General features: G+C 38.7%; 1 protein-coding gene and 1 non-coding gene across 12 annotated transcripts in view; one reads left to right on the top strand and one right to left on the bottom strand.

Annotated features, from left to right (window-relative positions):
- DNAH8 (dynein axonemal heavy chain 8) overlaps window positions 1–23,549 on the bottom strand; it is a 309,672-nt gene that overhangs the window by 205,175 nt on the left and 80,948 nt on the right. For 10 of the 11 annotated variants that reach the window (XR_009211262.1, XM_058432164.1, XM_058432166.1 and 7 more), the window contains 7 exons: window positions 21,802–21,934; window positions 19,503–19,618; window positions 17,373–17,479; window positions 10,976–11,051; window positions 9,124–9,313; window positions 1,566–1,762; window positions 912–1,038 (listed from right to left, as the gene is read on the bottom strand). Coding sequence is in view for 10 of the 11 variants with exons in the window: in XM_058432164.1 (XP_058288147.1) it covers window positions 912–1,038; window positions 1,566–1,762; window positions 9,124–9,313; window positions 10,976–11,051; window positions 17,373–17,479; window positions 19,503–19,618; window positions 21,802–21,934 (946 nt within the window). In the remaining variant the exon portion in view is untranslated. The remainder of the gene's footprint in view (window positions 1–911; window positions 1,039–1,565; window positions 1,763–9,123; window positions 9,314–10,975; window positions 11,052–17,372; window positions 17,480–19,502; window positions 19,619–21,801; window positions 21,935–23,549) is intronic. The other variant, XM_058432168.1, reaches the window with a different exon arrangement.
- LOC116460534 (small nucleolar RNA SNORA8) lies at window positions 2,198–2,292 on the top strand. Its single transcript, XR_004245838.1, has one exon. It is a non-coding gene; the product is annotated as a small nucleolar RNA SNORA8 (small nucleolar RNA).

Here is a 23,549-nt window from a genome sequence, read left to right as displayed (position 1 = left end):
GAAAATCTACTTAAGGTAGATAATGGATGTAAAATACCTCATTCAAATATTGTCTGAGAATAAAATCTTCCCACAAACTTAGGATAAGACTGATTGTTATGTAACTATAGTAACAATGAGCCACCACAACCAGCTTTAAACCCAAACCATAGACCAAGTCAACATCAGTTCTCATATGTGTGCAACCCAATTAGTGCCAGGCCCTTTCTTCTGAATATCAACTAGTCAAGAAAGACTTACTCCAATTAACCCGCCTCTGAGTGCCAACTAGCCTACAACAGCCTCACCTGAGTAAGCATCCTTCTACAGATGATGTCAACCTGTCTACGTCCACAGTCCTTCAACTCCATGCTGCCCAGACACCCTGTATGAGACCAGCAGTCTGCCCTGCCAGGGACACTGTGCCTGACCAGTACAGCTCTCTGTCACTACAGCAAGCAATAAAGTCATCTTTGTATTTCAAGCATTAATGATTGTCTCATAATCTTTTGATACTCTAATCCCAAATGGATCAACTTCTTGGCAGACTTCAAACTGTTTGACTCCCATCTCATGTATACAAGCCCCTCCTCACAGTAACCTAAAAGAGAATTTCACCTATAGTTTTAGATGTTTGACTGCCAGTGGAGGAATCGGCCTGTGTATGTGTGTATAAAGAATATCAATAGCCCAGAACTATTTAACATTTATATTAGATTGGTACAAAAGTAATTGCAGTTTTTGCCATTACTTTTAATGGTATAATAATATTATATTTTGGTATAATACTATTATTATACCTTGGTATATTATTATTATTATATCTTGGTATAATACTATTGTACCAAGATAACTTAATAACTGCTTGCTAAATAAAGTAACACTTCATGTGAAAGTACAGATACTTTACATAATAAATATTTTTAAAATACCTGTATGTAATTCAAGTGCTCCTACAACAATAATAGGCTTCAACTCATCAATCTCCTGTTCAAAAGTAGCATAGTGTAAAATTTCTGATCTGATTTCACTTAGAGAGGGGTTGTTAGCCAAAAATTCCTGTGGTAAGAAAATAGTCAATATTTTAATTTTTTAACAGTATAAATCTTACCATAGTTACATTAGAAAATTGCATTTGCTCATACACTTTTACACTTGTGTGTGCAATGGGGCCAGTGGCTGGGTAAGAAATAGGGTGTCCACCAGGAAGCGAGGAATTTCACAGTCTGCAGGGTATGGTTATTCAGAGTTCTAAAGTTCCCTTGAGTCTCTAACCGAAATACAGCTGGGTCTACAGAAGTGTGACGCACCCTTGAATACCTAGCCTTTAGTCTGTGGTGGCACATAATTGGTACTCAATTGTTTAAGGAAATTGAACAAAATCTGTCTGAGCCTCAGTAATGTCAATTGCCTCAGTGTGTCCATGTCAGAATTACACCAGCTAGAAGGTGACAGGTGCTTGGTATTTATAGATTCTTGGCCTCTGCTCATGAGTTCCTGTCGTTATCCCTGGTATTTTCCTGATCCACCCTCAAGAGTTAGAGACAAACAAAACCCCAACAACATCACAAGTAGCGGAAAGACACCTTCACTTTCACATCACGGTCCTCTGTCCAGAGAGTCTTGTACTTCAGAAAGTCCTGCAGGGCCTCATGAGCTGCTTTTCTTAGGGAATTTACAGAGGAAGAAAGGAGCAGGACCAACTTAGAAATATCCTTGTGCTCCGCTACCCCCGGGTAAAAATTCTTCAGCTTCCTTGCAGGAATAACTTCTTCAAAAGATCCTGAAAACAGATGTTTTTACACCATAAATAACTTCTATATTCAACTTTAAATATTATCAGTTTTAATATTTGTGATTATTTTCAAACTGTATTTTCTTAAAGACTCACCCTCCAAGTAACTAAGAGCTATTTCAAGTAATTAAGAGCTATTCTCTTGCTATCTTCATGTATTCTCATTAAACTATGGTGTCAGATTTTGAGCTCTAGATTTCTTTAATCTAAAAAACTATTACTCAAAGCAGAAAACTGAAAGACACTGATTAAAACCCCCCAAAAATGTTAAAGTCCTTTAAGAAAAGGTTAAAAGCGTTGAAATTTCCACCCTGAGGAATAGCATAGTGGTTCAAGGAGAGACATTACATTTATTACCCAAATGACCTTGGGCCAAGTATTTAGTCTTCGTGGATATACTTGTGAGAATTAAATGAGACAACCTCTGCTGGGGTGTTTAAAGGTCAGCACCGTAGATATTCAGCATCTGGCATCTTGGCTTCCTGCTTGTTAAACCTGGTATTTCTACTGATACAGTATTTGTGTAGTTTTCTTAGACTGTTCAGTTTGATACAGTCTTCAATAGTCACCAATGCTTTTATTTTTCTAGGATGTCAAATTGAAAACTAGGCAGATCCACCTACTCTAAAAATGACCCTAAAATAAACTGGTTGAAGAAATTAGATCCCAAAGATTATTGGTGGAGAATTTCAAAGTTTTTATCACTATATGCATATTCAAATAGAGATAAAAGAAGCCAAAATAAAAGAATTGTGGCCAGGCTGACAGGAGAAATGTGGACTAGGCAACAGTTCTAATAATGAGGGCTAACTTGAACATACATCTTTTGTAGATAAATTTTGACTCCAGCTGGCTGGGCATAGGAGCTCTTGCCTGGAAACCCAGCACTTTGGGAAGCCGAGGCGGGGAGATCATTTGAGTCCAGAAGTTTGCAACCAGCCTGGGCAACATGGCAAAACCCTGTCTCTACAATAATACAAAAATTAGCTGAGCATGGTGGCACGTGACGGTAGTCCCATCTACTCGGGAGGCTGAGACGGGAGGATTGCTTCAGCTGAGAAGGCAGAGGCTGCAGTGAGCCGAGGCTGTACCACCTCACTCCAGCCTGGGCAACAGAGTGGGACCCCATCTCTAAATAAATAAAACCAAGTGGTGGTAAGTCCTCCAGCTTTGTTCTTTTTCAAAATTTTTTGGCATTATAGGTCCTTTGAATTCCCCTGTTCTCTATTCAGATTTTAGGATCAACTTATCAATTTCTGGAACAAAAAAAAAGCCTTCTGGGGTTTTGATAGAGATTGTATAAAATCTATAGATCAATTTGGGGAGATCTGCCAGCTTAATAATATTGGATCTTCCAACCTATGAGCATGATGTATCTCTTCATGGTATAACTTTCAGCAATGTTTTGCAGTTTCAGTGTACAGACCTTATGCTTCTGTTAAATGTATTTTATTCTTCCTTCCTTTTGTGCATTAAATTGTTTGATTTCATTTTCAGATGGTTCATTGCTAATATTTAGAAATATAGTTGATATCTATATATTGATCTCGTATCCTGCAGTCGTATTGAATTCATTTATTAGTTCTAATAGTTTTTGTGTGTGTGTGTGTGAGGGTTGATTCCTTGGGTTATTTTTACGTACAAGATCATGTCATCTGCTAATAAAGACAGTTTAACTTTTTCCCCTCCAATTTGTGTATCTTCAGCTTAGTTCACTTATCTTAATCCACTTGATAGAACCTCCACTATAATGTTGAGTAGATGTGATGAGAGCTAGTATTCTTGACTTGTTCCTAATCTTAGGGGGAAACAATTCAGGCTTTCAACGTTAAGTATGATGCCTTTTATAAGGTCGAAGAAGTTCAATTCTATTCCCTGATTGTTGAGCATGTTTATCATGAAAGGGTGTTGGATTTTGTCAAATATTTTTTCTATGTCTATTGAGATGATCATGAGTTTTTGCCCTTTATTCTATTCATATGGTGTATTTTAGGATGTTAAACCAACCTTGCTTTTGTGGGATAAACCTCATTTGGTCACACTATACAACCCTTTTTATACACTGCTGGATTCAGTTTGCTAACATTTTATTAAGGACTTCAGCATGGTCATTTAAATTTAAAGGTCCTTTAAAGATGTTTTTAAATACAAAGAAGTCAAATTTAAACATCTTTTCTTCTACGGTTTGAGCTTCGTATGTTTTGAGAATCCTTCCCTACCCTGGTGTTTTAAATATATTGTGCTGTTTTATTCTCAAAGTGTTGTAAAATAGATGGAATAGTGTTATAGGATATAGAATAGTGGGTATGATGTGTATCTAATTTAAGATACTACTGTAAGTTTTTTCCATATGGAGACAAATCCTTAGCCACATTTATTAAATAGTACATTCTTTCTCCACTGATTCGTAAATCCACCTATATCATACATTTTCATATATATGAGCATTTCTGCACCCTCTGTCCTGTTCTGCTGTATGTTATCTATCTTTGGATCACTAAAAGATGGTCCTAATTAGCCTGGCTTTGTAATACTCCTTGCTATTTGGCAGGGCAGGACCCCCTACGTTGCTTTTCTTCACCACCAATTTTTCTTGGCTATTTTTAACTCTTTTCACTTCCATATAATTTTACAATCAAATTTATAAATCAAGTTGACAACAGAAAAAAAAACCTATTGTGATTTCTTTGGAATTGTATTGAATGTATAGATTAATCAAAGAATTGACTTCATGATGTGGACTTATTCTTGTCTTCCATTATCTCATTCAATAATATTTTCTCCAAAAATGCTGTGCAAATATTTTTTTACATTTATTTGTTAAATACCTTATGGTTTGTGGCTAACAAAGAAAATCTGTTTCTAATATATATATATATATATAAAATTTTTTTTTTTTTGAGTCGGAGTCTCGCTCTGTTGCCCAGGCTGGAGTGCAGTGGTGCAATCTCAGCTCACTGCAAACTCCGCCTCCTGGGTTCATGCCATTCTCCTGCCTCAGCCTCCCGAGCAGCTGGGACTACAGGCGCCTGCTACCACGCCCAGCTAATTTTTTGTATTTTTTTAGTAGAGACAGGGTTTCACCCTGTTAGCCAGGATGGTCTCGATCTCCTGACCTCATGACCCGCCCACCTCGGCCTCCCAAAGTGCTGGGATTACAGGCGTGAGCCACTTCGCCCGACCTTCTATTATATATTAATTGTATTACTGGTAAATGTAGAAACACTGGGGGTTTTGTATGTTGATCTTTTATACATAAACATTACTGAACTTATTGGTTGTAACAATTATTCCTAGATTTCCTGGATTTTCTATATATAATCTTTAAATAAGGACAATCTCAGTCTTCCTCTCCAATTCTTCTCATTTTTTCTTGTCTTATTTCATAATGAAGATCTCTAGTAAACTATCAAATAAGAATGATAATAGTGGGCTTCCTTCTTTATTCTTCATTTTATTGGGAATGGAATACTTCTAAATATTTTTACAGATGACACTATTGGAAAATCCATCTTATTCCTAGTTTGCTAAGAGGCTGTATTTATGTCTGTGTGTAGGTAAGTGAAATATACTTACAGAAACATATATAAAAAACACAAGAAATAAATAAAATGTATATTAAAGAAGAAGAAAAAAATGAATTCCAATGCACTCACCACCAAGTTAAGAATAGAATGTTACCAATAGACTAGTCCTCTCTAGGCACCTCTCTAATCCCATTCCCTTCCCTTACTCCCAGAAGCAACCATTATCCTGAATTTTCTTTGAAGATAAACTTTACAATAAACCAACATGCTTATCCCTAAACAACTTTTAAAAACTAAGCAGTAAGCACACAACTAGCTGTAAAGGAAAGAACATTAATTGTTCATGTGAGATGAAGGCTCCTACAAGAAAAGAGTCTCTGGAACTAGTCTGGCTTCATCTTTTCTACAAGTTTACAAAAGCCCTTTGTGGGGGAAGCTACAGGGCAGAATCATAAATGAGTCCCAGAAAATATACATGTCATGACAATCAGGGCAACTGGCAGCACTGTGTTTGTGAGCCAAGTAATAAGTGTCCAGCAAGAATATGGCCAGGATAGTGAGCTATTCTCTATTTCCTTATATCACAATTACCTGCCTCCAGTTCTCAGTAGTTGGTCAAGGCAGAACGCTTCTGAGGAATGAATAAGTTTCCTCAGCTGACCCAGAGCAATGAGCGTAGAGCAGCAACTTCAGCACATGGTAAGAACAAGAAAGTCCAGACAAGAATACAAACCAGGTTTACCCAGGCATTCTCTCTTCAAGTGAAAAGACAGTATATATAACTGCATCCAGCATTTGGTGAGAGCAGTCAAAACTCATCCGTGTCCTGAGTCACACTGGTTGCCCTCTACGCTTAGAACATAACTATCATTGCACAATCACCCTTCAACATTCACCTTGAAATTCTCTTCACCTGTCTGCTGTGTTTTATTCCTGTTTCCAATATCCCATATCTTCTTTTTTTTTTTTTTTGCTTTTGCTTTCTCATTTTGGAAGACTACAACCGTCAGTAGCTTTGTGGAAAAGGGTGTGTTGAGGGCACATTTTAAAAGACATTGCACGTCTGAAAATGTCTATTTATATCGTACTTGGTTGATAATTTTGCAGAGAATAGAATTCTTATTTGCAAGATTGTTGATAAGTCCAAGGAGATTTTTGCATCTAACAATTTTTAGTTTCATGTTTAGCCTGCTACAATAATAGAAAAATATATAGAAGGACTAGGGAGAGAATAAAGAATAATGGCAAACATTGGACTAAAAGTAAAAAAATTAGATACTAATCTTCTTATATGGATTAATTCCCAGCCCTGTCATTAGGTTTGTGACTTTGGAAAAATTATTTAACCTCTGAAGAAAGAACTGGGTTGGATTCATAATCTCAGAAGACACAATCCCAAACACCATAATCTCAAATATTGAAATCCCAAAAGCTCAAAATCCCTAAAGTCTAAATCCTGAAAGTATAAAATCCATGTCTAAAATTCTGAAAATCAAATCCCCCTTTAAAAATGTAAATAAATATATTTAAAAGAACTGTTTATTAAAATAATTATTTTTTTTTCCAGAATTATATTTTTGGGATTTTGATCTTTTGGGATTTCAACATTTGAGACTATGGCATTAGATTGTGTCTTTCAGGATTATGATCAGCCCCTGAAGGAACTAATATTAACCTTTCCATGTATTTTATATAAATTCATAGATCCATCCACATGCTTTTTCCCTAGCTCTTCTTGCCTCTGATTTTCCAAAGTTGCTCTTTCTAGGTTCTGAATGATCAGTCCAGCCATTTGTCACTGCCCAAGAGTCCATGTATATCTTTGCTTCAGACCACTCTCCTTAAAAAAGTTATACTGCTTGAAGCTCTGCCCACTGGGGGGATTCCCCTTTTCACTGTCCTTTAGGGCCACTCCTGAGTGGGTTGTAGTGCAATAGAAGTCCATTTTCAGCTGACACCAACACATTAAGCCAATTCGGATAGACCAGTCCTGAGATTTTTCATCCTTTATTAGCTGGTTGTAGGGAGCACCCCATGAGACCATAGATGTAAGCTGAGAAAGCAATCTTAGTGCAACATAGAAAGGTGCCATAGGGGTCTGAGCCACCTGGTCATGTACCTTACCTGGTATCTTGGGGGTGTTTTTGTTTTTTGTTTTTTATGTTTTGGAGACGGAGTCTCCCTCTGTCACCCTGGCTGGAGTGCAGTGGTGCAATCTCAGCTCACTGCAACCTCCACCTCCGGTTCAAGTGATTCTCCTGCCTCAGCCTCCCCAGTAGCTAGGATTACAGGTGCCCACCACCATGCGCGGCTAATTTTTTTGTATTTTTGGTAGAGACACGGTTTTGCCATGTTGGCCAGGATGATATCAAACTCCTGACCTCAGATGATCCACCTGCCTCGGCCTCCCAAAGTATTGGGATTACAGACGTGAGCCACCACACTGGGCCTTACCTGGTATCTTGTTTTCAATTTGCCTTTCCCTGCATCACAGTGGAAGCAACATAGTTTTGAGACCAGTTTCTCAAACCCATTAAAAAGTTAAAGAGACCAGTTGAAGAGACCAGTTTCTCAACCCCATCAGAAAATGGACAAAGGACATGAATAGACACTTTGCAAAAGAAGACACTTAAGCGGCCAACACACATATATAAAAAAAAAGCTCAACATCAGTGATCATTAGAGAAATGCAAATCAAAACCACAATGAGATACCATCTCATGCCAGACAGAATGGCAATTATTAAAAAGTCAAGAAACAACAGACGCTGGCAAGGCTGTGGAGAATTAGGAATGCTTTTACACTGTTGGTGGGAATGTAAATTAGTTCGACCACTGTAGAAGACAGTGTGGCAATTCCTCAAAGACCTAGAACCAGAAATACCATTTGACCCAGCAATTCTGTTACTGGGTATATACCCGAAGGAATATAAATCATTCTATTATAAGGATACATGCACACCTATGTTCACCGCAGCACTATTCACAATGGCAAAGACATGGAATCAACCCAAATGCCCATCAATGGTAAATTGCATAAAGAAAATGTGGTACATATACACCATGGAATATTATGCAGCCATAAAGAAACAATGAGATCATGTCCTTTGCAAGGACATAGATGGAGCCAGAAGCCATTATCATTGGCAAACTAATGCAGGAACAGAAAACCAAACACCACATGTTCTCACTTGTTGTAAGTGGAAGCTGAACAACGTGAACACATTGACATAGGGAGGGGAACAACACATACTGGAGCCTGTTGGTGGGGGATGGGGGGGTGATGGGAGGGAGAGCATCAGGAAAAATAGCTAATGCATGCTTGCTTAACACCTAGGTGATGGGTTGATAGGTGCAGCAAACCACCATGGCACATGTTTACCTATGTAACAAACCTACACATCCTGCACATGTACCCTGAACTAAAATAAAACAAAATAGAAACCAGTTTCTTTCTATACAGGAAGTGTCAAAAAAAGGTTCATGAAATTTTGGGTCACTATCATATCATATTCATAATTATTTAAGTGACGAATTTATGTTTACCTTAAGTTTATCCAACCTACTATCATGCAGAAAGTAAAATTAGTGCTAAGGTTTATTTTAATTTTTAACTTAAGATCATCATAGTAGAAAAGTGATTTAAAAATCCTTTTCACCCACCACCCAAAGCCAGGAAAAAATGCCTGCACATTATGTTTAAGATGAAACATACTATTTTTTAAATGCAAAATGTATCAACCATATAAAATAATTTAAAAATCTATATGCTATCAAATCCAAGAAGGACCAGTAAGATCATTGACTAATTTTACATTCTTACTTTCTTCCTTCTTCAGCACTTTTCCTGTGTTTTGATGGGTCACGTCAGTAGTGGTGGGGCTGGGAATGACAGACTTGATGGGACGGATTTGCTGTTGCCCCCAGTGAGCCACTCCTCTGCTGACCTCCAGGGTTAACTGGATCATACGGTTAATGGCTTGCTGAATGTCATCCAAACTAGGAATCATCACCTGTGGAAAGAAGAAACAAATGTATAATAGTGCCGGCGCATACAGTCCATCCCTCAATTTTCACCACCTCCATTCCCCACTGAGTGGGGCAAGCCTCGGCTGGCCCAGTGCAAGGCTGATTTGAGGGGGAGAATGATAGAGGAAGATGGGGAGGATGCAGATTTTCTCTATCCTGAAGTTTGCCTTCTATCGATTCCTGCAAGCCTCATTACACCACGAGCTAATGCGGAAGTAACTTTTTATTTTTTATTTTTATTTTTTTTTTGAGACGGAGTCTTGCTCTGTCCCCCAGGCTGGAGTGCGGCAGCGCGATCTCGGCTCACTGCAAGCTCTGCCTCCCGGGTTCACACCATTCTCCTGCCTCAGCCTCCCGAGTAGCTGGGACTACAGGCGCCTGCCAACATACCCGGCTAATTTTTTATATTTTAATAGAGACGGGGTTTCACCGTGTTAGCCAGGATGGTCTCGACCTCCTGACCTCGTGATCCGCCCGCCTCGGCCTCCTGAAGTGCTGGGATTACAGACTTGAGCCACCGCGCCTGGCCGGAAGTAACTTTTTAATAACAGATAGAAGTGATATTTCGATTTTGTTGAAAAGGTCAAACTAGTACTTGTCATCCTTTTCCCCATGAGGGTGGCAGAATGCAGTGGGAAATTACAGACTACGTGTTAGAGATCCATGAAACAAAGTAACTGAAGAAGCTACACCACCAAGATTCTGACCTCAGTTCTTTGAAATGTGCCAAATAAGCTAAGAAGCTATCCTTCAGGAGGTCAGACCATGTAAAGGTGGTTTTAGGTGAGTCACGGGCCATTTCTGCCTGGCCTTATCCTTTGACCCATCGCAGAATGCAGCTCAGCCATCCCATGTGGCTTGAAGTTCCAGATGCCCCTCAGCAGCTGGGGTAGTTGTAGAGATAAGTGCCATGGGAAGACACAGGTGATTCAGATGCTCAGGGCACAGGCTCTTTTTGTCTTTCTCTTCTGCCATCCTTACCTTAGTGCGTTGCCTCACAGTCATGTGTTTGAGGTAGGGATCTGAACAACTGTGATGATTTTATTTAGATAATTTAATGTCTGAAGTAAGAAAAAGCAAGGCAATTTGTAGGGTGCTCGCTAATTGCTGGAAGAACAGATGCCTAACTCAACTCTTTCACGAGGCCTTCGATACACCATGAGCTAATACAGAAGTAACTTTTTTTTTTTTTTTTTTTGACAGAGTCTTGCTCTGTCACCCAGGCTGGAGTGCTATGACACAATCTCAATTCACTGCAACCTCCACCTCCCAGGTTCAAGCAATTCTTCTGCCTCAGCCTCCCGAGTAGCTGGGACTACAGGCACCTACCACCATGCCTGGTTAATTTTTGTATTTTTAGTAGAGACAGGGTTTCACCATGTTGGCCAGAATGGTCTCAAACTCCTGACCTCAGGTGCTCCACCCGCCTTGGCCTCCCAAAGTGTTGGGATTACAGGCATGAGCCACTGCACCCATCCCAGAAGTAGCTGTTCATAACAGATATGAATGACATTTCCAATTTGTTAAATAATGAGGGAAAGTGAAAAAACACATAGGACCAAAATGTTACCCTAAATGAAAGCTCAGTTCCAGTACTATATTCTTAAGTACCTTACCAAAATATCAGTGTATTTAATAATACTTACCACATTAGGAATTGCAAGATGTACTTCACTTTTTATGAAGGAAATAATATCTTCTGACCGCTTTCGCTCATAAAGGCTGCAATGAGATGGGCATTTAGCTGATGAACCTTACCCTAAAATTTCATTAATAGTTTATTATGCTACAAAATTCAGTCCTAACAATAAAGATCATTTTTAAAAGGCCAAATTACACAAAGAGAATATTACTTATAACAGAACCCTAAACTGCAGAGAACTGAGAAAATACAATGACCCAATAGTCTTAGAAGTAAAATAGTAATCTCATATACATTTTCTACTATTGTAATGTTGTTCTTCTCAGTAATAACCTTTAACAATGTTTACTAAAGGCATTCTTTGTTCCCAGCCCTGCAACAGATACAGGACGAGATCACCAGCATATACCTTTATATGCTTCTTTATATTTTTACAAGATTAAACGGGAAGTTTCTGGTCCATGCTTTCCAAAAACCGCTTTGTTAAACAATATCACTCATGCACAGACAGCAGCACAGACGCCTGAGTCCAGTTATGAAGGACACACGCAGAGCTACAAATTAGTCTGGCTAGCATAGCTCCCTCTGTCTTAACCTCCGCCCCTATCCCAGGCAAAATTATAATAAATGCAATCTATCCATTCTCTTTTTCTCTGGGAGTGCAAGAAATACTGTCATTACTGAAAACTTACTTCTCCATTTCTAAATACAAGCAGATGGGGGTGGGAGGGGATCACAAGAAACATAGAGGCCACAGTTCAAAAGTGAAGACTCAACTTTTAGCACTCAGGGCCAATGGTTCCCAGATAAACATATTATTGGAAAGGACGAAACAAAAAGCAAGCAAGCAAACAAACCCCCTCAATTCATAGTCTCCCAGTGAAATTCACGATGTTGCAATAAAATTAGTGTGGGCATTGATTCAAAGTGTGTAATTTGAGAATAAGAAAGAGTTTTCATGAAGTATAAAGGAACAGTTGAATAATAGAGGCAGTGAACAGTGCACTATATCATTTGGTACCTTATATAGCAAATTAGAGAATCAGCTGAAGGTAGTCTCCAAAATTCCAGGTGCAAAATACAAAGAGAGAGAAAATACTTAGAGAAAAGGTAAGAATAAGTAACATTTATTGAATGCTTAATGTATGCCAGCCACTTTCCATAGATTACCAGTTTATGTTCACATTAATTCTGTGAGGCAGACCCTATGACTATTATTATTTCCATATTGTAGATAAGGAAACCAAGGTAGGGAGAGGTTAAGTAATTTCCAGAGGGTCACTCCACTCAGAGATGCTTACTACCTAGATACGGCATGTGAATACTGTGTAGATACGGGAAATTAAAGCAAAGCACTCCTTTAACCTTAAGAATAGGCTTGTTTTTTCGTCTTGAAGAGATTCTCTAGGTGCCTGACAGGATTAATGGGGGGAAAAAACTCACCTGCATCTAAAGATACAATTTGTGAATTTCAAGAATAAAAGAGAAATCCTGTCAGCATCAAAACAAATACAAGTTGTTAGTTGGAAAGGAAAATCGGATTAGCAGCAGAACTCTCCTCTAAAAATTGAAACCAAAGAAGCCAGTGGAGCAGCCTCTGTAGAGTGTGAGAGAAAGGGATTCTGATCCCAGAAGACCAAGCTAGCATTCGTGTGTGGGGATAAGAGAAAGACATTTTAGACAAGTAAGGATTTTTAGTACTATCCTCATGTATGCCTCCTCAAAAATTGCTGAATTGCCACAGAACTTGTAAATCAATGTGGCATAGTGAGTTCATACTTCAAAAAAGCTTCTTTTTGCCAAACCCATCACAATCACGGATGGGAAATAAAGGACGTGAGAATGCTCAAATACAAGGTAAGCATCTCTATGAAGTAGAAATGGAGAGAAACTCAAGGACAGCCTAGCCAGGGTTCCGGGCTGGAAAGAGGCAGTGACCATGGTGAGGTTGGCTCTGGTGGAATATAGAGGATGGACAGGACTCAATGAGGGATGGGGCCTCAGCCAGCCTCACTACTTAAGGCCAAAAACTAAGATGATGCTCTCCCACCTGTCTTGCAGATGATGCTGCAAGACAGGATGTGTCAACCCACTGCCTGCAGCTACGGCTTTTACAGCAGATGCAGACCTGGGGCAAAAGAAGCACATCCACAAATTCCCTGATAAGTAACTAAGGCCACCCGTGCGCTCCCTAGCCGAACCTGCCATACCCCCAATATCTCTCCAGGGGCCAGTAACTGTGAAGAAATAAGACCTGGTTCTGTACTCAGGGTTCCAAGTGTCATTTAGAGGCAAAAGTGAAACTCATAGATAGGGAGAGAGAGAAGGAAACGGAAACACAAAAACAAAGCTCTCACTCAAAGAGAGCCTGCACATTAAAACCCAAGTATGTATGAATATGTCTAAGGGTAAGAAAGAGAGCTAACGAAATTCAAAAACAAAACGGAAACTCACTCTAGATAAAAATTAATGTCCAGATAACAAGCTCTAAAGTAAGGAAAAATGTTCCGTGATATATGAAGACTCTTACAAAAAAAAAAATTGCTAAACTAAAAATAATACCATATCTAGAGGATAAGGAAAAAGTATTTTTTCTTGAAATATTTAAGATGTCACAGATGACAAAATCTTTAGAATAGATACAGAGATACTTGCCCATAATGTAGTTCAGAAAGGCAAAAAGATAACATAGATGACAGAGTCATTTAGGAGACAAGGAGAAGAGAATGAGAAGCCCCAACATATGAAATGACCACACGTCCAGTGTGCCCAGGGCAGTTCCAGATTCTCTGTGTCTTGGCACCTCATCTGGACAGTGCCCCTTCACTCACAAAAGTTCCATAGTTGGAACAATAGGTTATGTGCTCATTCTACTCAACATTCAATTAATAGGAGTTCCAGAAGAAGACAATGAAAGAATATCCTAGAAGCAATAACTAAAGGGGAAATTGCTGAGGTTTTTTCTAGCATTAAGGAAAGCTATAAACCCTCAAATAGAAAGTGCACTCTGAGAACAAAGCAGGATTAAATAAAGACAAATCCACACAGGGTAAGTAAACTGCAGAAACATTAAGGATTAAAAGAGAATATTCAATTAGACTCATGCAGACTTCTCATCAGCAGCAACATAACTCAGAAAAAAATGAAGAAATACTTTCCAAGTGCTAAAAGACAAAGAAAAATTTTATATCCAGCCAAAGTGTTATGAAAGTATGAAGGCAAAACATTTTCAGACTTACAAAGAAGGATAAGAGAGTCTACTTCTCACAGATCCTCACTAAAAAATCAATGGGATACAAAAAAGTACATGAGAACCTGGAGATTTTAATAAATTATGCAAGTAAATAAATTATTTTAATATATTATTTTTGAGTGTTTACACAATGGTAAAACTAAAACATCAGACAGCAATAAAATATGTACAGTTCAGTGAGTAAAGCTTGCCAAGGCCCTTGTAGTCAGAAATAAGACTAGAAAACTGCAAAACTAAGGACAGTACTTTTTTTTTTTGAGATGGAGTCTCACTCTGTCGCCCAGGCTGGAGTGCGATGGCACAGTCTTGACTCACTGCAAACTCCACCTCCCAGGTTCAAGTAATTCTCCTGCCTCAGCCTCCCTAATAGCTGGGACTACAGGCGTGCACCACCACGCCTGGCTAATTTTTGTATTTTTAGTAGAGACAGGATTTCACCATGTTGGTCAGGCTGGTCTCGAACTCCTGACCTCAAGTGATTTGCCTGCCTTGGCCTCCCATGGTGCTGGGACGCCTGGCCAGTACTTTTTTCAGTTGGAGCAAAATATGTGCCTTCTAAAGTTTAGGGTAATCACTTAAAGAACTGAAGTACAGAAAAGAGAATAAATGGTGAAAATTATCCACCCCAAAGACAACAGTCATAATAAAATGAATCAAAGAAAAAGAATATTGAGAAGAAAACACAAAATAAAATGTCATAAATTAAGTGCAACTATATCAAAAATCACAATAAATGCAAACAAATTAAACTCACTAAGACAGAGGTAATGAGATTGAAGGAAAATTATCAGGTATACAATGTTTTTAAGAGGTAAAACTAAAAAGTACAGAGAAAGGCTTAAGTAAAGAGACTGAAACAATTACACAAAAAAAGTTGGTAAAGTAATGACAAACTAAATTGTGAGGAAGCAGGATTAACAGAGATAAAGAGATTTGCCAAATAAAAATAAAAGGAAAAGTGCTCTTAAGCAGGTTTAACTACTATGACCTTGTATGCACCTAACAACATAGCCATAGAATACATAAAACAAGAACTGACCAAAACAAAAGCAAAGTTTAATAAATCCACAATCACACTGGGAGAATTGAAGTTTTCCCAGTGTTTTTAACTTAATTTTAATTAAATTAAAAATCAGCAATGAATAGCAAAGGAATAAATCTAACAAAAATGTGCAGGACCTTTACACAGAGATTTATAAAACATTACAGAGAGATATTAAAGAAGATATATCAATGCAGAGGTAATACATAATTCTGAATAGAAGACTCAATATTTATAAGGATGCTAATTCTCTCCAAATTGATCTATAGATTCGATGCAACTTAAATAACTCCCCCACCTGACCTCACAAGTAAGTTGATTTTTCAACAACTTTTGCTTGGTCAACTAATTAACCATGTGGAAAAAAATATATTAATTTGCTACCTCACACTAAGCATAAAACTCAATACATGTAAATTAAAACCCTAAATATAAAGGTCAAAACTACAAAAGTTTTGGAAGACATTATGCAGTAGCGAAGAGTTGGTTTCTTTAAAAAGATCACAAATCACTAAAATTGATAAATTTGAATATTTTTAAAACTCGGCAATGGAAAATGAAAATTAATAAAGCCAATGAAAAGATAAGGCAAAACTGACAAAAGACATTTGTTATATTATCATCAATAATGTAATATACTAAGAATACTTATGAATTAATCCAATTCGATAGAAAAACAGGCCAAAAAAGGAACATAATTATTTTCTTCTTTTTTTAATTATACTTTAAGTTCTGGGGTACATGTGCAGAACATGCAGGTTTGTTATATAGGTATACACATGCTATGGTGGTTTGCTGCATCCATCAACCCGTCATCTACATTAGGTATTTCTTCTAATGCTATCCCTCCCCTAGCCCCACACCCCCTGACAGGCCCTGGTGTGTGATGTTCCCCTCCCAGTGTCCATGTGTTCTCATTGTTCAACTCCCACTTATGAGTGAGAACATGTGGTGTTTGGTCTTCTGTTCTTGTGTTAGTTTGCTGAGAATGATGGTTTCCAGCTTCATCCATGCCCTGCAAAGGACATGAACTCATCCTTCTTTATGGCTGCATAGTATTCCATGGTAATATTATATGTGCCACATTTTCTTCATCCAGTCTATCATTGATGGGCATTTGGGTTGCTTCTAAGCCTTTGCTATTGTGAACATTGCCGCAGTAAACATATGTGTGCATATGTCTTTATTGGAGAATGATTTATAATTATTTGGGTATATACCCAGTAATGAGATTGCTGGGTCAAATGGTATTTCTGGTTCTAGATCCTTGAGGAATCGCCACACTGTCTTCCACAGTGGTTGAACTAGGAACACAACTTTTAAGGAAGAGAAACAACAAATGGCCTATAAACACAAGGAAGTATATTTAATCTCATCAGTAACCAGAAAAATACAAACTAAAATCCTGATGAAATGCCATTTAACACCCTGTATGTTGGCAAGAATTTTTTAATCAAATAATATTGTCTGCAGGGATGAGGGGCCATGGGCACTCTCACTAGGAGCTGCCTGGTAAAATGAGGCATGCACATATCCTAGGACCCACCAAACCCACTCTTAACAGGTGCAACAGGAGACAGGAACAAGATGCTCGCAGAGGCTTTATTCATGATAGCACAAACTGAAGCAACCCAAATCACCATCACCAGTAGAATGGATAAACAGACTATGTATACTCCAACTACACAGAAGTGTAAAAAACTATACCCCATGGATGAATCTCAAAAACATTATACCAAGCGCAGTTCAAATACAGGCAAAATTAAATGATACGTGGATTGGGGACATAAAAACATAGTAAACTGTGAAGAAAACCAAGACAATGATAAACACCAAGTTCAGGATAGTGGTTACTTTTGGGTGAGAAGGGAGAGGACCCATGAGGGGACTGGTAGCCTTTTTTATCTCAGGCAGGGTGTTGGGAATATGGGTGTTCATTTGACTACAGTTCTTGCAGTATTACACAAATACTTTCATACAGTCTTTTAATGAATGCTATATTTTAAATTTTATAGTTTTTTAATTAATAAATTTATAAGAGGTGCTATTCACATTATAATATGATAAGTATGATTACCAGACATAATTAGTGTATTTTCAACTTGCCTTGCAACAAATATTCTTCTTTTCATTGTGTCCAGAGATAACCGTGTAGCTTTTTGAAGACTGTCTAGTAATTGATGAGAGAAAAAAGCAAAGACCTCTTTACACTCCTGTAATAAGAAATCAGATTAGATTCGGTATCTCTCCTCCAAAAAACCTCAAGCATCCCCAAAACAATGATACAATATTTGATGTGGCATGTGAAAGGCAACAAATAATAAACTATACAATTTCAGTGATATTGTAGAAATAAATTCAGTCCTAAATTACTTGTCTGGTTTTTTTAGACAAATAAGAATACATGAAAAATGTGTTTGCATAAACGCCCTAGCAAACCAGAGGGACTTATTAAAAAACCAAAATTCACAAACAGTATGTTCAGCGTAATCCTGGCTTGCTCAATACTCAATTTTCACCTAACAAAATTGAAGCACTTTAAATGTGGTACATTTCTCAATGATTAAGGGCATGGGCACAAGAAGATAACTAGTCTCCATCCTCAAGAAGCTCAGCTTGGTGGATAAATGTATTTTAAACTGTGCAATACTCAAATATATAAGATGAAAATTCCACCCTCTGGGACCATGGTTTGACCCTCTCTCCACACCCTTCCTTCTCTTGGGAGAAGTAGCCAAGTTTATTGATCAGAGCACAGGGCAGGTTTTGAGCCTGGTAGGCAGAGATGTGGGCCCATGTCTTGCTTACACAATGAGTCACACATCGGGGCAAGGCTCTGGCCATACTGTTCCTCACTGCTCTAGAACCTGGCCCCTCTGAGACTGGGTTCGTGAGGCAGAAGACAGAGTAATAAGGCATGAACAAAGAGGATTATCAAGCTTTTCCATGTGGCAATGGGGTACAGTCAGGGCTGGTGAACTATCAAGCTAAAGCACAGATGTGACATAATCAGATTTTTATTTTTTTATTTTTATTTTTATTTTTTTGAGACAGAGTCTCGCTCTGTCGCGCAGGCTGGAGTGCAGTGGCACGATCTCGGCTCACTGCAAGCTCTGCCTCCCGGGTTCATGCCATTCTCCTGCCTCAGCCTCCTGGACATAATCAGATTTTTATGTTAGACCATTCTGGCAGCAATGTGGGAGATGAATTTGAGAGGCAGAGGCTATTTAGGAGGTGACCACTAGTGCAGCTCCAGTGATCCCCCAATTGGAGAGATTCTGAGGGTACTCGGTCATGCTCTAAGGACTTCAGCCAGTGTCAAAACGTAATGCAACTGGAAGACAGGCACTTCTGAGAGGGGAGTGCTCCAGCTGACACCTGCTGGTTGCTAACAGCTGCCTGGTGCATGGTACTGAGAAGAGGCCTAGACTCTGCAGAAATCTAGATGCTGCAGAAAAGTGTTTCCCAATTATGTGGCAATATCATCCTTGAGCAAGAAGATGAAAGTGGAATAAATGTATGCTGTTCATTTCTAAAACTGTATCAGATTGTATAAAAGTGGGTAAAATAGAAAAAGAATGAAAAGAAGGTGGGTATGAAGGATTAAAAGACAACTGACCCGGGGAGGAGAAAGCAGGAATGAGTGCAAATGTGACAGTGACATTCAGAGCTCATGCATGACCAGAAGGGTGAGGGCTAAGAAGGAAAAAGAAACCCCAGGCCCCCTTCTGAACCTTCACTCTCAACACAGTTCAACACAATGTGAAAATCTGCCTATCTAGGGCTTCTCCTGGGGGAGAGTCCAGAGTGGTCATCCATAGTGCTAGTTTAAAATGCAGATCCCTGAGCCCCAGGTGAACCACAATCTGGACTTGGAATGCAGATAACCATTAAACACAACTGAGAACAAAGTTCTCCATTCTGAGTCAAACCACTTGTAGCTCCAATCCCTGATGTCACATTTACTATATGAGAAAACATGGTCAATCACAATGAGGGGAGGTGACTACATAAACTGTAATTGACAGAATCACATCAAAAGCTGTGATATTGAGGAAAACTTAAAGGATTGCCTGATCCTACAGTATAAAATTGAAAATTACACTTTCTGGATTTTGTTAGAAATTAGATACAGATTGGTTGCAGAACTGCCTGGAAGAAGCACCATATGGGGTTATCTATAATCCTATAAACCATAATTCTGTGAATTGCATGAAGTTGTTCCACAATAAATACCTTTTTAAATTCATCTTCTTTATCATTAGTATCAACCTCATTCACAATATTAGCTTCATAGTCATTGCTTTCACCCTCTTCTGTTTCACTTCCAAAAACAACATGTTTCCGCTGTTCTATAGACAAAAGACACAACAAAAATATAACATTTGACTTTTTAGCATTGCGTGTATTCTACATGGCCAAATCCTTTTAGGAAGTACCTTTTTAAAAAGCTCTTACTTTAAAAACTGTTTTTTTAAAAGTGTTTTTTGCATTTGTTCCTGTAGGAGTCATCCTTGAATTCTATTTAAATTATCCACCTCAATAGACTTGTCATTCTACTAATACACTCTGTAAATATACAATCTAGAATTCAGAAAAGTTTTAAGAGAGTTTTACCTATTATCTTTCTAAATTATCTGTTTATCTTTTGAGTTTTCTAACTTGACTGAAATGATATTTTTGTGTTTTTAACGTTTGTGATGAAAACTAATTAAACGAAGTGGAGAAACTCTAAGAGGAAAGACGTGATGTGCACGCTTATTCTATGCTCAGGCTTTCTCATCCTGTGCACTACTGACATCTTGGGTGGGATAATTCTTTGTTGCTGGGGGCTGTCCTGTAGGATGTTTAACAGCATCCCTGGCCCTTATCCACCAGAAGCCAGTAGCAACCCACCCCCCCGCCACACACACACACACACACACACACACACACACACACACACACTGTGTGACAACCAAAATGTCTCCAGACCTTGCCAAATATTCCCTTGGGGGTAAAATCCCTTCCAGTCCCATTGAGAACCACTGTTCCTGGCACAGTTTTCGCTCTCTCTCTCTCTCTCTCTCTCACTCTCTCTCTCTCCTTGCTATGTCACTTTCATGGGATCTCTGCTTGACTGGAAAGTTTTCCTCTCACTCCAAAAAGCCAGCTTCCCACAGATTCCCTACGTCAAGTATGTTGGTAACTAGCTAATTAACTTCATCCCTGTAAGGCACAGCCATCTCTCAGGTCTCCTTCGAGAGTCTGGGTGGCACACTGTGTGTCAGTGACCTACTCCTGGTGCAGTCAGTGGCTAGCCTTGCTCGAAGCCAGCCTCACACTACTTACCTGAGCAGTATTTGGGGAGAAGAGCAGGTGTGTAGCAAACACGGATCGTGACTGACAGGCACATCCCCTTACAATACTAACAAGTAAAACCTCCAACTACAAAGTTTTACCTAATCAGTTCTTATTTAGAGCTTGAAAACAAAACTTTAAAATGAAATATGTCTTTCTTTTCCAATTTATCTAAAGATTTGAGATATCTAGGACAGGACAATAATCTGAGCAAAGCTAAAAGTCTCGTGTTCTTAAACCATAACCTAGGAAGCAAAACACTCTCCTACTAGGGAATCTTTTCTTGAAATTCCCTGCCCCTGATAAAGGGGATTCAAATTCAACAGCTTCTCTCTCAGGCTTATTAATAAAACTGAAACTATTAGAACCTATTGAGATAACAGGAAATTCAATAGGGTAAAAATTATTTCATCCACTTTAAATAATGCAGGCACCTTGTCATACAAATTTGCCTGAACAGATGTGATGAAGTAATGAAGTTTCTCTTAGTCCCAGTCAAGCAAACTGAATGAAGGTTATGAGGGTGTGGGCAGAATCAAAAGTCAGGAGGCTTTTAGGGCACCCTTTAATCACAGGAGGGGGAATGGATGGTGGAGAATACATGCTTCCGTATCATGTTTTCTTCCTTGGGAGTGCACTCTTCAACTGGGTACCATTTATCTGTACCCAAACCCCAAAGACAGTTCTAAGTAGGAATTCATAGCTTACTCTACACAGAGAAGGATCTAGGAAAAGAAAAAAAAAAGTCTTAAAACATGGTCTCACCCAGATTAAGTTTTTCAGATTCAAGAAAATTATAGAATTTACCTTTTCCTGGTTCATTTCTCTCAAAAAAAAACAGTAAAATAAATCAAATAATCAAAGTGACTTGATTAGAATGCTGCACCAGAAAAAAAAAAAAAAAAAATAGAGTTAGCATAGCAGGCCTGAGACTGCTATCCATAGGAAGGCCAACTTGCAATGATGGACCGGGGTTGGGAACTTGGATTTGAGAGGGGTTCCCACCATTCCCTAATTAAAAAAAAGAACTCTCTGGGCTTAAACTGTTGGTACAAACAACATGATTTATGCTGAACACCTTCTTTGCTTCCGGAGAAGGGAGGGTCTGGAATTCAGTACCTGCTAAGCAGAAGGTGCTTACATAAGAATGAATCTGTAGATCTTGTAATTCAAACACAGTAACGAGAAAAGTTACCTGACTGTTTTGCTACTTTCCCAGTGTATTTCACTTCGTAAATCTGCTCAAATATTGATATAAGTTCTCTGACAGCTTCTTCCACATGCTTACTTTTGTGGTTTAGAATGTCAGCCCATTCTTTTGTGTATGTCTGTTAAATAAAGAAATGACTATTATTTTCCAGATACTTACAAGTAACACTGTGAAAATTAGTCCTATGACTTTAATTTATAAAACTATAATTAACTTCACTTGAAAAAAAAAGCTAGAGATAGCTGAAAATGGCATAATGCTTCAGATTCAAAATTGTCAATGGCTAAAAGCATAGCTGCTAAGGCCCAAAGAACAACAGAAAGATGAAAAAGTCCATCTTTGACCTATCCCTGACTCAATTATACATAGAAATCTACCTTGATATTCATATGGGTGAAAAGAAAGAAGGCTGAAGGGGTGGAGAGAAGATGATGTCAGAAGTTGAAAATGAGATGTGGTTTCAAAAGAAGACAATCCAGAGTATTGGTTTGGAGAGTTAAATTAGATAAAATTTTTAATTGAGCATGGTGTTGTATAACAGGCATCAATTTAAGAGCTTTACACATATTAACTCATTTAGTTAAACACTGATCTTGGGATGAGTAATGGGGTGAGTAATATTATGGTCCCCATTTCACAGCAGAGAAAACTGAGGCTCAGAAAGAATAAGAAATTTTCCTAGGTCACACAGTAGTTGGAAAAACTATTTGAAATCAGTTTTGTCTGGTTCAAAATGCCTGCACTTTGTCTTTCTAAACTCTTCTACTAGCAAATGCTTTAGGAAGAAGTTGAGAACTAGTCAAATTCAGAAAAGAAAACTAGTTTATAAAGTTCAATAAGTCATTTGACATGCCCACAAAATACACTCATTTTAGGACAAAGAAAAGTAGTTGGAGGCAGTGTCTCGTGCCTATAATCCCAGCTACTCAGGAGGCTGAAGCAAGAGGACTGCTCATGCCCAGGAGTTCAAGGCTGCAGGAGCCATAATTGCACCACTGCACTCCAGCCTGGGTGACAGCACAAGACTTCATCTCCAAAAAAAAAAAGTAAAAGTAAATCAGGGCCAGGTGCAGTGGCTCATGCCTGTAATCCTAACCCTTTTGGAGGCTGAGGATGGAGGATTGCTTGAGCCCAGGAATTTGAGACCAGCCTGAGCAACATGGTGAGACCTCATCTCTACAATAAATTTTTTAGAATTTTGCCAGGCATGGTGGTGTGTGCCTGTGGTCCCACCTACTCAGGAGGTTGAGGCAAGAGGATTGCTTGAGCCCAGGAGGCAGCAGTGAGCCATGTTCACTGCATTCCAGCCTGGGCAACAGAGCAAGACCCTGTCTCAAAAAAAAAAATGTAAATAGGAGCAGCCACTTTGGGCCTTCAAGAATACAACTGCAGAGGATTCCAAGTCTGCCCATGCAAACTTCTCTCCAGAAAAGCCTTGGGAAGTCCCGTGTTCCCCATGTTTTGCCCCCATGTGTTATGTGTTCCTTTCTTGACCGTCTAATCTGTATCTGAATGCATTCTCATCATTCTTTAGTCCCAGGAGTCCCTCCTTCTATCCAAAGATATTCTGTGATCCTCTCCACGCCCACCGACTCTTCTGACCTTGCTCCATCATTCATTCAGTTTGTCCTTTTCAATTTATTCAATGCAGTGCTAAACACTGGAATGGCAATGGAGGCTGGAAGCCACTTCAGTCTAACAGGGAAAATAAGTGTTAAGCAAGTAGACAATTC

The sequence above is a fragment of the Hylobates moloch genome, unplaced genomic scaffold (assembly GCF_009828535.3).
Source record: "Hylobates moloch isolate HMO894 unplaced genomic scaffold, HMol_V3 SCAFFOLD_20, whole genome shotgun sequence".
In the NCBI taxonomy this organism is placed as follows: Eukaryota; Metazoa; Chordata; class Mammalia; order Primates; family Hylobatidae; genus Hylobates; species Hylobates moloch.
The sequence above is the reverse complement of the archived record's forward strand: the minus strand, read 5'-3'. Positions and strand labels throughout refer to the sequence as shown.